The 14662-nt window shown below is 40.3% G+C and overlaps 1 protein-coding gene across 1 annotated transcript in view; it reads right to left on the bottom strand.

Moving 5' to 3' along the window:
• Positions 1 to 14662, bottom strand: part of LOC121714016 (very low-density lipoprotein receptor-like) — a 50480-nt gene that overhangs the window by 6300 nt on the left and 29518 nt on the right. Inside the window, exon 10 of the mRNA XM_042099140.1 lies at positions 7979 to 8248. Within this exon, the coding sequence (XP_041955074.1) occupies positions 7979 to 8248 (270 nt within the window). The remainder of the gene's footprint in view (positions 1 to 7978; positions 8249 to 14662) is intronic.

The following is a 14662-nucleotide window of genomic DNA, read 5'->3' as shown; positions in this document are numbered from 1 at the left end:
GGTTTCTTTATCTGGTAAGTGAAATCTGCATTAAACGTGTGCTTGCTTGTGCCAAGGCATATATATATATATATATAGGCTACTGTATGTAGGCCTATTGGTGTTGTGGCGTGGCTATGTTGTAAGAATGCAACTTCTCTCTGGAACACCTTATCAGCCGAAGAGTAACCTTCTGCATAGTGCGCAACAACCCCAAAACCTCGGATGCGCATTATAACTTATTTCGGTAGGTCAGCACTTGTGAAGCGCAGGCTTTTCCCAAACTGGTGGTGCTTAAAATGCTATATAATACAACTGTGTTCAAAGCAGGATGAGGATAACCTAAGGTTGTATGTGTGTGTGAGCAGACAATAACTCCTTTGAAAATAAGCCATTTAACATTGTTTCACATTACATCCCATTGAACTCATTCCATGTAGCCTACAGAAGGATTGCAATAATAATGATAATAATAACTTACTATATTGCAGAATTCAGTGTCAGTACACCACCATGCAGTAGTAGAAGGCAAGCAGTAGGCAGTGTGCTGTACATATCTATCAAACCACCTAGATGGTGAGGGTGGCACAAAACAAGGTCAGGGAAGCCTTCATGCATTGTAGAATGTTTTGTGGTCGGAAAAAGTTGAAACTACAATAAATAGGCCCATTGAAACTACAATAAATAGGTCTAAAAATTAGGTTTATTGTGTGACAGTACTGTTCATGTTGACATTTTAAGCAGACTTAAAAGTAACTCAAAAGTTACTTTCTCTAGTAACTAATTACTTTTGATATACAGTAATTGGTAAGGTAATTCAATTACTTTTGAAAGAAGTAACTAGTAACTGTAACTAATTACTAATTTTCAGTAACTTTCCCAACACTGGTTGGGGATGTGTGTTGGAGAAGCTTCCTGATGAAATAATGTGCTGTGTATGTAGGGGAGGGGGGGGGGGGGGGGGGGCAGTGTACTGCAAGTATGGTGAAGGGACTTACTATTGCAAGCAGAGTACTGTATGTATGATGTATGTGAGTGGGAAGTGGAGCAGTGACTGTGTGTGTGTGTGTGTAGTGTGTGTGTGGGTAGGTGGGGGCAGTGTGCTGTAAGTATGTAGAGGATGTGTGTTGGAGAAGATCCAGACAATGTGCTGTGTATGTGGGGGGGGGGGGGGCAGTGTGCAGCAAGTATGTAGAGGAGGCTTACTGTAGCAAGCAGTGTGCTGTATGTATGTGAGGTGATGACAGTGATGATGTAAGTGTGTGTGTTTTTTGTGTGTGTGTTGGGGATGGGGGGGGGGGGGGAGCAGAAAGGCTAGGCAATCAAGGACATGGGTAGATAGATGGAGGAGAAAACAAAAATAATAAATAAAAAGTTCCTCCATGGTGTGAGAGTTCAAAGTTGTCCTGACCTGAGTCCATACTTCATTTAGGCTAGTGAAAATAAGACAATGTTTACATTTAAATGAAAAACATTGAATAATACAGTGAACTGCCTTGTTTAGTACAGATTTTAAATCCTCCATAAATGTGCGCACAGGATTATGGGTATTCTGAGCACACTGAGGATACACACATGCATCCTCAAAAATTCGGCAAAACGAAGGACTTTGTCCTTGGTGGAATTTGATGAATGCTTAACATTGGAACAGTACCTCAGCGGAGTTCATAATGTAGCACCCATAGATATTAGAAAGCTACAGTAGATACCGCATTGGGCTCCAGAACGTACTGTATGTAAATAGTGGCACCATCATGGTGGGGGTAATGATAACTGGAGGCCAAAGGAGAAACAGGTGTCTCTGATTGCCGGCAAGTGTTGTCCGTAAGGTGTTTGCCCCTAGCAATATGGCGGCCACGTTCACATATGCCACCTAATAGAACTTGACAGACAATGCTGTATCTAGCTTTCTAATGGTAGCACCCTCGAAAAGGCGGCCGTTGGGGCTGAGTATAATTCCTGCTTCCTGAGTATAATTCCTCTGTGTGAGTAACCCAGCAAACAATTTTCGATTCAGGGATCCGCAGACGTTCATGGAAAGATGCGGGAATGTTTGCAGCTCATTCACTGCTAACGTTCCCTCACGGTTGTTCAGGAAAGTTTTCTTGACAGTGCCGGAACATTCCTTCATTGGTTCTGGGAGCAGAGAAAAATTGATTCCGGGGATGTTCGCAGACTGTTCTTTAAACCATGTTTAAAACTCGAGCAGAGAAAAGCCAAAGCCTACTGCAGGCACTGAGTATGATTTCCTTTGGGAGATACAGTATATCAGCTCACGATAGGACGTTTAAGTGCAGGTTTCAAATCTGATGGTCATTCATTCATTATTTACATTCATCATGCCTTCTGCATGTAATCATTGGTAGGCCTACTTACCTCATGCCTGTGATGGTGATGGCTGTATCCTCCTCCTTCATATCACCGTTAAGAATCAGCTGTATATATGGGTTATAGTGCCTTGACGTTTACAGTGTTTTATAATAAATAATAACAATAAACTAGCCTAACTAAACCATTTTCAATCCATATCCCGTTGTGTTATTATTCAAAACACCAGCAAGAGAAGGCTAAACTGTCTCAACCATATTGTTTAAGATCAAAACAATAATAAACGTGGCAACTGGCCTTCAATGCATGCTGGGAACTAACTAAAGCTAAATTATGAAGTGTTGCAACCTCAACACTCACAAACACACAAACACAGGCATGTTAGGCAAAATCAGCTCTGTATGACACGATGACAGATCTACTCCACTGATTATACAAAAATTCAACCTTAATTAATCCTTCAGGGAACGTTCCCTGATAGTTGCACAAAACTATACCTTTAGGGAACGTTCCTTAATAGATAAAACATGTATCCTCAATATAACCATCAGGAAACGTTCCCTAAAGGTTCCCTAATAGTTGCACAAAACTATACCTTAAGGGAACATTCTGGGAACATTCCTTATTGCATAAAAATGTATCCTTAATGTAACCATCGGGGAACGTTTCCTAAAGGTTCCCTGACAGTTGCACAAAAACAGCTGTAAGGGGACATTCTGGGAACGTTCTCTGAAGGTTGCACAACACAATAACTTTACAGAACGTTCCCAGAATGTCTTTTAAAGGTTTATTTTTTGTGACCTTCAGGGTAGGGAATGTTCCCAGAACATTGCGTGTTTGCTGGGAACCTTCTTCTGTTGTGAGTTTTTGTTTTGGCAGTTTGCAAACGGAGCACATTACTGCTATCTGCTGGACTGAGGTGTGATGGCAAGTGTATCAAGTAGCCTCGTTCTGGTTTACAATGGCCGCCGGATGAATAAGGCGAATTGGTTTAGAGCAGTGTTTCTTAACTGGTAGGTCGGGACCCAAAAGTGGAGCTTGTGGTAAAATAAAAACACAAAAAATGCATATTTAAAATGCTACCTTATTAGATCTAATATCAGACCTTTCAGATCGGACAAAATGGGACAGAAACCCCAATGTGTGGTGTGCAGTGAAATCCTGGCACATGAGCACGAAACCATCAAAACTAAAATGCCACATAGAAACAAAGCACCCTTGTCAAAAAACAAACCTGCCAAGTGCTTTGAAAGGTGACATCAGATTCAGGAGTTGATGCTTCACAAAAGTAATGCCAAACATCACCATGTTATAAACAAGTAGGTCTACAGCAGTATTGGGAGCAACGCATTACAAAGTAACGCATTACTGTAATTTCACTACTTTTAGCGGTAACAAGCATGTAACAAAGTATTTTTTAAATCAAGTAACACTGAAATTTAAATGAGTTTGTTCCTTGCGTTACTCTGTAAATGTGAATCGTAAATGTAAATGAGGTTTCTAGGCCAAGTATACTTGCGTATACAAGGAATTTGGTCATTTATCCCATCTGTGAATTAGTGAACACACAGAGCACACAGTGAGCACAGTGAGGTGAAGCACACACTAACCTGGAGCAGTGAGCTGCCTTGCTACAGCGGCGCTCGGGGAGCAGTGAGGGGTTAGGTGCCTTGCTCAAGGGCACTTCAGCCGTTCCCACTGGTCAGGGATCAAACCGGCAACCCTTCGATTCCAAGCCTGAAGCCCTAACCAGTAGGCCACGACTGCCCTCTGTTTATCTTGTGTGAAAAATTAACAACTTCAGCAGACGAGATGACAAATGCATATTTGTTGCTTCTGATCTAACGTCGCCCAGCTGTAACAGTGTTTCCTGTGATTGTGTTTCATGTTTCCATTACAGATACATTTTTAATGTTACAGTTAATAGCAGTCTCCTCACATTCCTCCATATTTCGGATGTAAAACACACAAGAGTTCAGGCTACAATTTAAATAGACATCTTAAAAGCCTTTCCCTTTCGTTTCCATCTTGTAAACTCCAAGTGGTAGTCTGAAAAGTAACAGGTTGAGCACCACAACCTTCTGCATATTCTCAAATTCTCGGATGCGCATTAGAACTTATTTCCGTAGGTCAGTCACTTGTACAGCGCAGGCTTTTCCAAACTGGAGGTGCTTAAAATGCAACTCAACCACCGTGCTTCTTAGGCCTAGTGGTACTAGCCTAGGCTACTAGTAGGCTGGTAGTAGGCAGTATACATATTTATGAAACCATATGGCGAGGGTGGCATAAAACAAGGTCAGGAGGGCCTTCATGTAGAATGTTTTGGGGTTGAGAACTCAGCACAAATAATAGATTAACCAAACGTGACAGTACAACGAATCCTTGTGATACCGGGTTGGAGGAGCTAGGGGGTAAGTGTTCTTAACAGTCTTCTGTAATAAACTCCGGGTTCGCTAACTACGTTGTCAGTGCTTCATTTTATTTGTAGGGACCCTGAGCAAGCTACTGAGGAGGTTTGGCGCTGTTTTGAACAATATTACTGCAGGGTTGCCAACTTTGGGTGTTTGGCTGGAGTGAGATTTTGTGAAGTCATAGTGCGTGTGCGTTACATTTTTCCCTAAACCTAATTAAAAAAATGTTTGTTCCCTGACTCTTGCTATGTATAATCCCTGATTTAGGCCTATATAAAAAAAAAACTAATAGAATGGAAAAGTTTCTTCAAAATGTACAATTAATTTATTGATTACACTTGAAAACAAGACCAGTGTGTTTACTCCGTGGCATGGAAGGATTATGAGCCACTGCGCCCCTGGGCACAGACAAAAGGGCCGCCCTGCCCACCTGAAAAAAGGTAGTAGCTCAGCAATTCTAGGGGGGTCCGGGGGGTAGAAAAAAAATAAAAATAACCCCTTAAATGATGACTTCTGGCGAGTTTTGTGGAAAGAAATGGACAGATTGAGACTTACAAATATGAATGTGTGTATGAGTGTACGTATGTATCAGGGATGGAAATAAAATAATTTTTTCCACCTACCATTGTGGCTGAGGGATTCCAAAATCTACCAGCCACTCAACTTTTTTACCAGCCACTAGAGATACAGTATTTGATGACAAATCATGACCAAAATGATCACGGTTATTGGTATTATTGCAATATGATTAAAATGTGCTGACTTTTTTTCTAAACCTATGCCATCAATGTTGAACTCATAATGAACTCATAATTGGCCTGCCCTTCATGCCCAGTAGCAACAAAACTAAAGGACAACAAAACAGCTAGTGTCAAAAGTGGTGTGGCTCCTTTAAGACCCAGTCCACTGGTGTGAGTTCTGGAGCCATCCAACTTATCTAACTCTATACTAGCCTATATCATCTAATTTTAATATTATATCTAGGCTATATTTAACATTTATTTTTTCTATTTGGCTTGTTATGAAATCATTCATTGGCCAATTTAAGCACACTTAAATACATGCATGCTTAGCATTTTGTGAAAAAAAAAAAAGAATATATGGCTACATAGACAAACTCTTAGCCATGAGCTATATATCCTCTGATTTTAATATTTACAGATATATGTATTTAAGCACAGCTCAGTTTTAAGACACTTAAAGCCCAAAGTTGGAGACCATATAGAAATTTGCTACCATTTCAAAACCGATTACTCTGGAACGGCTTATTGTAAAGGGGATTGCCCTACACCTTTGTGTTCGGTAAGCTCTGCTGTTTATTCTGGTTTACGGTTTGTCATGTAGTTGAACGAAAAGTTTGTGAGATAGGCTATTCCACCCTATATGAATTGAGATGAGCGCAGAGCTGTAGAGTAATAGCCTATGATTATTTCTTGAAAGTTAATTTCCTCGCGAACCGTTTATCACAGCAAATAGCGGCTATAGCACCGTATAAAAGTTATTTAATGTGATATCTGTGTGATGACTAGGCTAGCCTACTTTGTGAGTAGTTCAACAGAGAAGAATGGGCGGCCACACTGCGTCCGTCTGCCTCATAGGTCTAAATAGCAACGTGTTGGTGTCGCAGACCGGATTAAAATAGTCAGCGAATCAACAGAAAACTGCGCTGAGACCTACCTGCTGTTGGTCTAAAGACATATATGTATGCCTTAAACTCGTCTCTTGTTATTTAGAAACAATGCTGTGGTCTAGTCTAGTCATCAACAAAAAATGAACGGATTGCAAAAAAAAAATAATGGATTTGGCGTGACATTTCTTGCGTGTGCGTGAGAGCGTGAGATTGGTGCTGAAAGCGTGAGTGTCACGCCAGATGCGTGAGAGTTGGCAACCCTGAATTAAATTACTGGTTAAAAAATGCTATTTGAGAAGAGTTAGTTTACCACCCTTAGCTAATCTACTGTTTGTGATTTGGGGCTATAGCGTATACCGGGACAAGCTCTGTAGCGGTTGATCAATGAAAAATTCTGTCTCCACATCTTATTTGATGTGTTTTAATGCAGAAAAAGACCCTAGGGTCAATTTTCACTGGAGTTACACTTTAAGTGTTAATAACTGTTTTGTTGTTGACTATGACACCACGGTGAAGTTAGTTTCACTTTGCCAATGAGTTCAAATAATAGACGAGTGCTGATGTGTGTAGGCTATATTCTGCTAGGTTTTAGTAAAGCATGGTTTAGTGTAATACCTGTTCCATATGGTTGCACTGTTGCGCTGTTTGCTATTAAAGGGAATGACCGATGTCATTTTCATTGGTTTAAATGATGTTACGCCCAAAACACACCCATGACTGATAAAGAAACATAAGAACTGCCTTTTTGCGCCAGGTGTCCAACATTTGATAACGTTTGATAACAAAACCACCCCCAATGTGGACTGGACAAACCCCTAAACTATTCGCCATTGACCATGTGTTCTAGATCCCCGAGATAGGGCCCTGTGTCTTACCATGTAGCTCACCGTATCCGTTGGCTTCAACGCTAAAAAACATATATGGGTCGCGACTTAATGAATATGAGAAATTGTGGATACCAAAGCCAGACCAGTTAAGAACCACTGGTTTTGAGTATTGCATAAGGCTTGTAGGATTTAAAGATCTCCTTTCTGGGAGATTCAGGCCTCTCTTGCTTCTTGGGTCTTGCTCTGAGGAGGCCATTTCTGCTTTTGGTCTCTCTCTCTCTCTTTCTTTCTCTCCCTCTCTTTCTTTTGGGTTTGTTTTATTTACATTTGATGCATTCTTGGTTTATATAGCCTATTTTGGCATCTAACTTGTTTGGAGTTATTTGGTTATCTCATGATTCATCTTTTTTATTTGGCTATCCAAGTTCACTCTGTTCAACTGCCAACTAACTTGTAGTGTTACAGTAACTACTTGGTTATACTTTGCATTCAGTGTAATTGACATTGGTTCCATTAGGTTGGGTTGCTGTTTAATAAACTGCTCATTCATCCATCATTCACATATCTCTCCTTGTGTGCTATGCCACTATTGTGCCACTAGCTAGCTGCTAAACTAAATTATTAACATTGGAAGTCAGCTGATTGATTTTATGGAGTCAGATTAATGATAGTTTCTTACAATATTTACCACTGATGCATTGTTCTGTCCCATGACACGATGTGCTTAACCTTGGCAGCCAATGCAATTCTCTTCTCAAGACGCATCTCAGGCTGTGTTTAAAACATAATAAGCCATAACTCACCGTAATGTGCACCAAGTGTGTACTCTTCACTCGTAAGAGTTTGTCCAAGTATGTTGAATGCACAGGTGATGGAAGCAGGTGGGGTTACATTGATATTAAAGAAGCTTGCTTTGACCGTGATCATGTCTGGGTCATATGTGGTGATATTTGTTCCTTCCGTAATGGTCAAGAAAAAATGGCCTCTTTGGTGCCACTCATGGACACATCCAACCATGACATTATCATCACTGTCCATCCATCTGGCCACCCTGAGGTGGGGATTGGAGAAGGCTGAAATGGACAAGGGAAGAGCTTTGACACTTTCAGTTTAAATTGTATTTGCTAACAAATGCAAAGAAAATATGGGTAATACCTTATATGAACCTATTCATAAAGCATTATAAACACATTGATAAATGTTATAAACCGTTCATAATACAGTACCGTACAGTACCGTATCATAATTATTGACATTAATATACAGGGTGAAATTTGTCGGGGGGGATTTACCCCCCTCTGGTCTTGATATCCTAAGGGGCATTTATCCCCCTCTGCCCCTCATATTGATTAATACTTCATATAAGTCAAGTGCTGTGAGAACAGTCTAGTACAGGGGTGGGCAAACTGCGGCCCGCAGGCCGGATCCGGCCCGCCGAGCATTTCATTTGGTCATCAGGCTGCTCGCTATTTTTTTCCTGCGATAGAGACGACGTTGGTTAGCTTTACTGCAAACTGCTTTTCACTCTCCTTAGAGAACATTATGTCAATGTCAAAACATCATGTTAAATAGAGATAACATCATGTTAAACTAAGTTAACTCTTAGTTATCTCCTTTGCAGCAGATCTAACGTGAACATTATGCAGATCCATTTAATTGGGAATACGTCTGCACTCACGAGAGGGAGAGAGAACCGCAGGTTCCAGCTGGCTTGTCATTGTTGATAATTGATATCTCCTTCTTATAAGAAAGTTTTAAAAGGAAATCATGAAGGCAACAGTAGTTCCCACTACTGACCATTTAAAAACTGTGAGAGGGCCCAGCTGTAGGTACAGCACTAGCCATAGCGGAGCAGGCAGAAGATCATTGAGAAATAAACGTGAATTAAAGCGACTGTCTTAAAGCGACAGTGCACAATTTATACATTTGTTAAACAGCACAAGATAATATCTTCATAAAATGAAGATAATATGACAGATAATATCTTCATAAAATGAATACATATGCAAATCATATTCCTTCTTAATGCAGTGAATAACATATTATTAATTATTATTTTATGATTGTCCCTGTTTATTACAAACTAAAGATACAACATTATGTCAACATGGAGGTTAAAAATGTAATGTAATGGGACTATATCAAGGTCCCTGGTCTGTGTAATTTTGCGTTCATTCATTATTCTATTTTGGAAGTGAAATGGAAAATGGAACAAAGTCAAAGTCAAAGTCAGCTTTATTGTCCATATACCACTTGTTCACATGAACAAGTGGTATATGACTTTTTGAAGTTCTATAGTCACTTGCTAATTGGAAATTATTCCTTATTTTCACCTATTTCAGACAACTGACTGGGATATAAACCATAAAAAAACATTCTCAGATTAGCTGAACTTTTACTCCACCACCACTAGATGGCACATCCAGCCTTCATTAATGAGAACCTCTAGAATGAGAACAGTGGCTTCTCTGAGTGGTCTGGACACGCTATAATGTTACATTATAAAATAATACAATGCGGTTATGTATTACAGTGATGGATTATGAACTACTTTGCCTGTATTTCCTGTATTCTGGTGCATTTTTGGGTTGGTCAGCTGGAGAAGGACAATACCCAAATATGAAATTCATAGCCTTTTGCTTTTTGACTTTGCTTTGATTGCTTTTTGGCCCCTTGACCTCTTTTGGGGCTCCCCTCTAGACTTCTGGCCCCCTGGGCTTGGTAAACCCCTGTATTAATATAGTTGTTATTTTACACCAAACCAGTCACGTTTTAAAGAAGCACTATGCAGGTCTGGTTATTCCTTCGCTGTTTCTGGGTTTTGCTGGTTTTGGGCTCGCATTTTTCACTACACAGCTCCCCCTGCAGCTTCGGTAGCAAGTGACTGCTACGCTAAACCCCCACTAGCTAGCGAGCTAGCCATCAAGAAACCAAGCTACAGTCCACATATCAGTCCACATATCAGTCTGTGTGTAATGAATGAATATAATATACAAGTTTCACTTTTTGAATGGAATTACTGACATAAATCAACTTTTTGATGAACATTTTTGATGAAACACATTGTTCAAGAGACTATCAAACCACATTACAAAGACAAAGTTCACCCAAGGGTAGGCTACTTTCCATATCAACAGCAACAAAGCCAATTCGGCGTCCATTTTGCAGTCTTCTTTGAAACTACAATCTGACTACATTTTCAAGGCGCGATTGGATACTTCCGCTGAGTCACATTCGGTTTTACCCGGACCGGGTCCAGAAAGTTGCATATTCGTTTTTTACCCGGAGAAGCGATAGGGGGAGACGAAGCACCCACCAAACAACCCAGAAAGTGTTGTAGAACCATCAGAACGACTCTCAACCTACATAATTAAGGTAATTTTTGCTAAAGGAAAACCAAATATTCATCATCATTTGGCTGCATTTCCAGTATTGGCGTTACGTAGTCGTTTGTCCACCAGATGGCGCATCGTTGCAGTGAGACGTAATTTTGTTGGAAGTTAATCTAAAGTTTGTTGGAAGACAACACTGTAGTTTACCGCAGAGAACGTCTAATAAGGGTAGGATGATTTCCACATGAAATGTAATTCCCCGAAAGCCGAAATAAATCTGAGAATGTTTATCAGACATGCTTGGTTTTTACTGCAGGTAGGCTACGTTAATCTTATACAAGTTATATCAATAGCCTAGGAAGTAGGTAAAATAATGTTACCGTTAGCATTGGTTGAGTGATGGAGGCCAATTATTATTGATGTATAGAAAACCATATGCGGTTATAGGAGCCTAGGATACCAAGCAAATTGATAACAGCACTAATTGTATCTTTCGACTGTCATCTCATTCTCTTCTGACCATAACCTAGGCTACTAATAGGAGCTAAGTAAGTTAGCCACAACGCGTTCGCTAACGTGATAGTTTTCTAATAGAAAATACCTGAAAGATAACCTGTCTATGATGCATCCTAAACACCAGGCTGGGACCTTTCTGCTCAAAGTCTCAAAAAGCATCTGAGTTAACGTTCATTCCCAAACACCCACTAGGCTACTTCAATCCTCTATTTTCAGGTGATTCAAGTAAGGAAGAGCATGGCTCAAAGTAACTAGGACTGAAACTACATAAATTCTTCAAAGTGAATAATTTGTGTCAATTCGCCACAATGTAGATTTATTAACGCACCTGTGATGATCTACATCTCCATTTAAACCAAATGTTTTAGAGCGCACGTTGAGAGAAGTATCCAGGGCAGGGCTGTACCTACACATATTTGTTGCACATGCTACAAAAATCATTCTTTGCAATGGATGATAGTGACAATTTATATATAGTGACAATTTATGTTGTGTAATAGGCCTAGCATAGGGCCTACCTTATATAGCTTATAGTTTGTTAACAGTCACGGTTTTGTCATAACTCCCTCTATGCATTTTTGCATTTAGAATAGCTCTGAAACTGGGGGGCGCCAGTGTGTGGATATCTCAATCACAAAATGAAACAATATTTCTATCGGGTGCCTACCATGGACTAGGCTGGGTGAACCCAGCCTGATCTGCCGGCGATTTCTTTTTCGAATTCTTAAAAGATTGAGCTTGGTCTGGCGAAAGCCAGACTAACCATGGACCTCACAGTTGCAAAATGCAAGGGAACACAAATCAGCCTATATTTGCACAAACAATAACGGACAGCAGCTCTTAAACTTGGCCCGTTAAAATGTGTATATGAATAGTCTAGCGACACATTTCATGAAGGCCCTTTTGGACATGTCAGTTATTTGCACCACTGGGTAAAACTGCATTTTGTTTTAGACTACAGGCAGGGGCGCCTTAATACCACCCGAGGCCCTGGGCTATATGTTTTTTAAGCCCCCCCACCACCACAAATATTAATTATGATTAAATTATACCCTGCCCGCGATCTGACCCGACACATAGCGTGCGCTTTTGGTTAATAACATGCAGTGTAGCCTATCATTATTCAGCCTATGTAAAACCTTTACATAAACAGGAACAGAAACCCCTCGAATCACGTCCGCCTACCCATGACATCGCTTATCAAAAAGGCTAGCCTACTGCACGAAAACAAGCGTTGAACTTTTACAACACTGGCTGTAGGCTAAGTTAAAAGATGGGTACACATATGGACATATTGGGTTTAAACGCTTTTTAAAAGTGCATGTGTTTGTCCTGTCGGGGGTTCCCCAGGAGTTTTTTTTAATTCTGTCTACTTAACACACCAGTTTAACGCAGTTTGGGAGGGACAGAAATACTTTTAGCCTACAGAACAAGCTGGCTCATGTGACGTGAACATGGCTACCTTATGCATTATCACTACACTACATGGAGACATATCTCACGTTAACAATGGAGAAAACATAACATATGAGATGCAGATCACTAATTCATTTATTTGCGCCACAGCCCATGTTCTGCGTTCACTTCAATGAGACAAGTGAAATACATGTTTTTAAAGCCGTTTCATTTCCAGGCTATTTGCTACGATATTTACCTGCTATGCCTTCTGTTTTCATGGACAGTTACAGGAATCCACGTCAGATCGTTTATCGTTGCTTCAATCCTACCCACATTATCTCCAGAGTTTGTATGATAAGTTTGTCAGTCAGTTTCAGCCTCTCCTCTAGCTCCTCTACACGCGTTGGGATTTATTACGTTTTGTTACATTTTGTTACACTTTAGAATTGGAGAAGACAAAGGGGGCCTCTGCATGGATGTAATTGTAGAGCAGTACGATGTGCTCAATTATTTAGGCTAGCTCCAGAGTAGGCTAATGATGCCGCGAATACGGACACGCCGTTTATTATTAGCCTATTGATTATCATTATTATTATTAGGAGGCCCCTCATTGGTTGAGGCCCCTGGGCTGAAGCCCAGGTAAGCCCCTGCATTAAGGCGCCAGTGACTACAGGTATTTCATTTGTGCATTGACAATTAAGTTGAATATTATATGAACTAGATGACTAAACTCTTGCATATGTAGAAGAAGAAACATTCACAAAAATCCATGACATGACCTCTCTTCTTGATAGCTGTTGAAAACTGCATGGAACTGACAGGGATTGTTTTGTTAAATAATAAATAAATGAATAAATAAATACATTATGCTGCTACCTTCTGCTTTTCCCAAATACAATGTAGCCTACAGGTGTGTACATGACCTTTCATCAGTCCAGTTGCAATGGATGGACTGTGATGAACTGCCCTACTTGTGATTGTTTAGAGATTTTAAAGGTTTTATAACAATGCTACAATTTTTTTGGCAAGTGCTACAAATCTATCACCTTTGCAGCGCCAGTAGACTACTTTCTGTGCAGCCCGCAAACACACATGCCAAACAAGCATACACAAAAGTTTCAAGAGTGGGGGATGGAGTAGAAGATGGAGACAAATTGATTAATGTGATTTATTTTCGCGGAATGGATGTACAGGAATGAGCGGCGTTTTTTTAGGGTAGCTAAACCATGTGTAATAAAATGACTTTTCATACTTCTAAATATTTTTGAGTTACTCAGAATGCTTCAATAGTTTAGGCTACCTTTTCTTGTGTATGTATGTGCACACACGCACGCATCTGTAGTTTTGTGATTTTATTTTTTAAATTAATAAATGTATTACATTTGTATGATTTTACTGTTGTTTCAGATGGAGGATGACAAGACCTACACAGACCTCTTTGCAGGCCTGAAGAGGTAGCTGACTGCTGATGAGCTTGCACTCACAATGTTGAAGACCAAGTGAGGATGGAGGAAGAAGGTATAGATTTAGGTGGCGTGCGTAGGGTGGTGTAGACTGCCACTAAAACACTGTGAAATAGACTTGTTATGTTGTTTTTTATATGTCGTTGTCCCAGGCATATGTGGTTTTACCAACCGGAACAGGTGGGAGATTGTGCTTAGTAGGCCGTCGTATGCAGGGGCATGAGACGAAGAGACCCCAGAAGAGTTTCATAGTTTTCTGGGATTGATCATTGACATGGGACTTCACTTCCCTCCCTAATATCCATTGCTACTGGGGAACCAAGTCTCTGAAGGGATCAGGGAGCGTTGACCAAATGAGAAATACATATTGTGTACACTTTTTCTCCATTGACATTGCTGTTGTCAGTAGTTTCTTATTATTTCACTGGTGTTGAACCTACTGTAGGTTTGGTAGCTACAGCCAGAAAGACTTTGGCGAAAATCTATCACAACAGCTGACAGGCATTTCCGTCAAAATTTCAGCCTCGCATTCAGCTGCTCCAACTACTACTCTGTCGTCTTTTCATCAAGTACATATTCCTGTACAGCAGGAGCCAAAGAAAAATTGTTGGCTTTGTTATAAAAACAATACATAATAACACTAAAGTAGCTTGTATGGCCTGGAGTTTAGCGGTAAACAAAATTGCTGTCAGATTTGGCATTCTACAGAAGGGGATGCGTTTCGTTATGAGTTATAAGTCTTCTGTGTTTAACCTTCAGGTTCCCCACCCCACCTTTC

This window comes from Alosa sapidissima, chromosome 7 (genome assembly GCF_018492685.1).
Source record: "Alosa sapidissima isolate fAloSap1 chromosome 7, fAloSap1.pri, whole genome shotgun sequence".
NCBI classification, from domain to species: Eukaryota; Metazoa; Chordata; class Actinopteri; order Clupeiformes; family Clupeidae; genus Alosa; species Alosa sapidissima.
The sequence above is the reverse complement of the archived record's forward strand: the minus strand, read 5'-3'. Positions and strand labels throughout refer to the sequence as shown.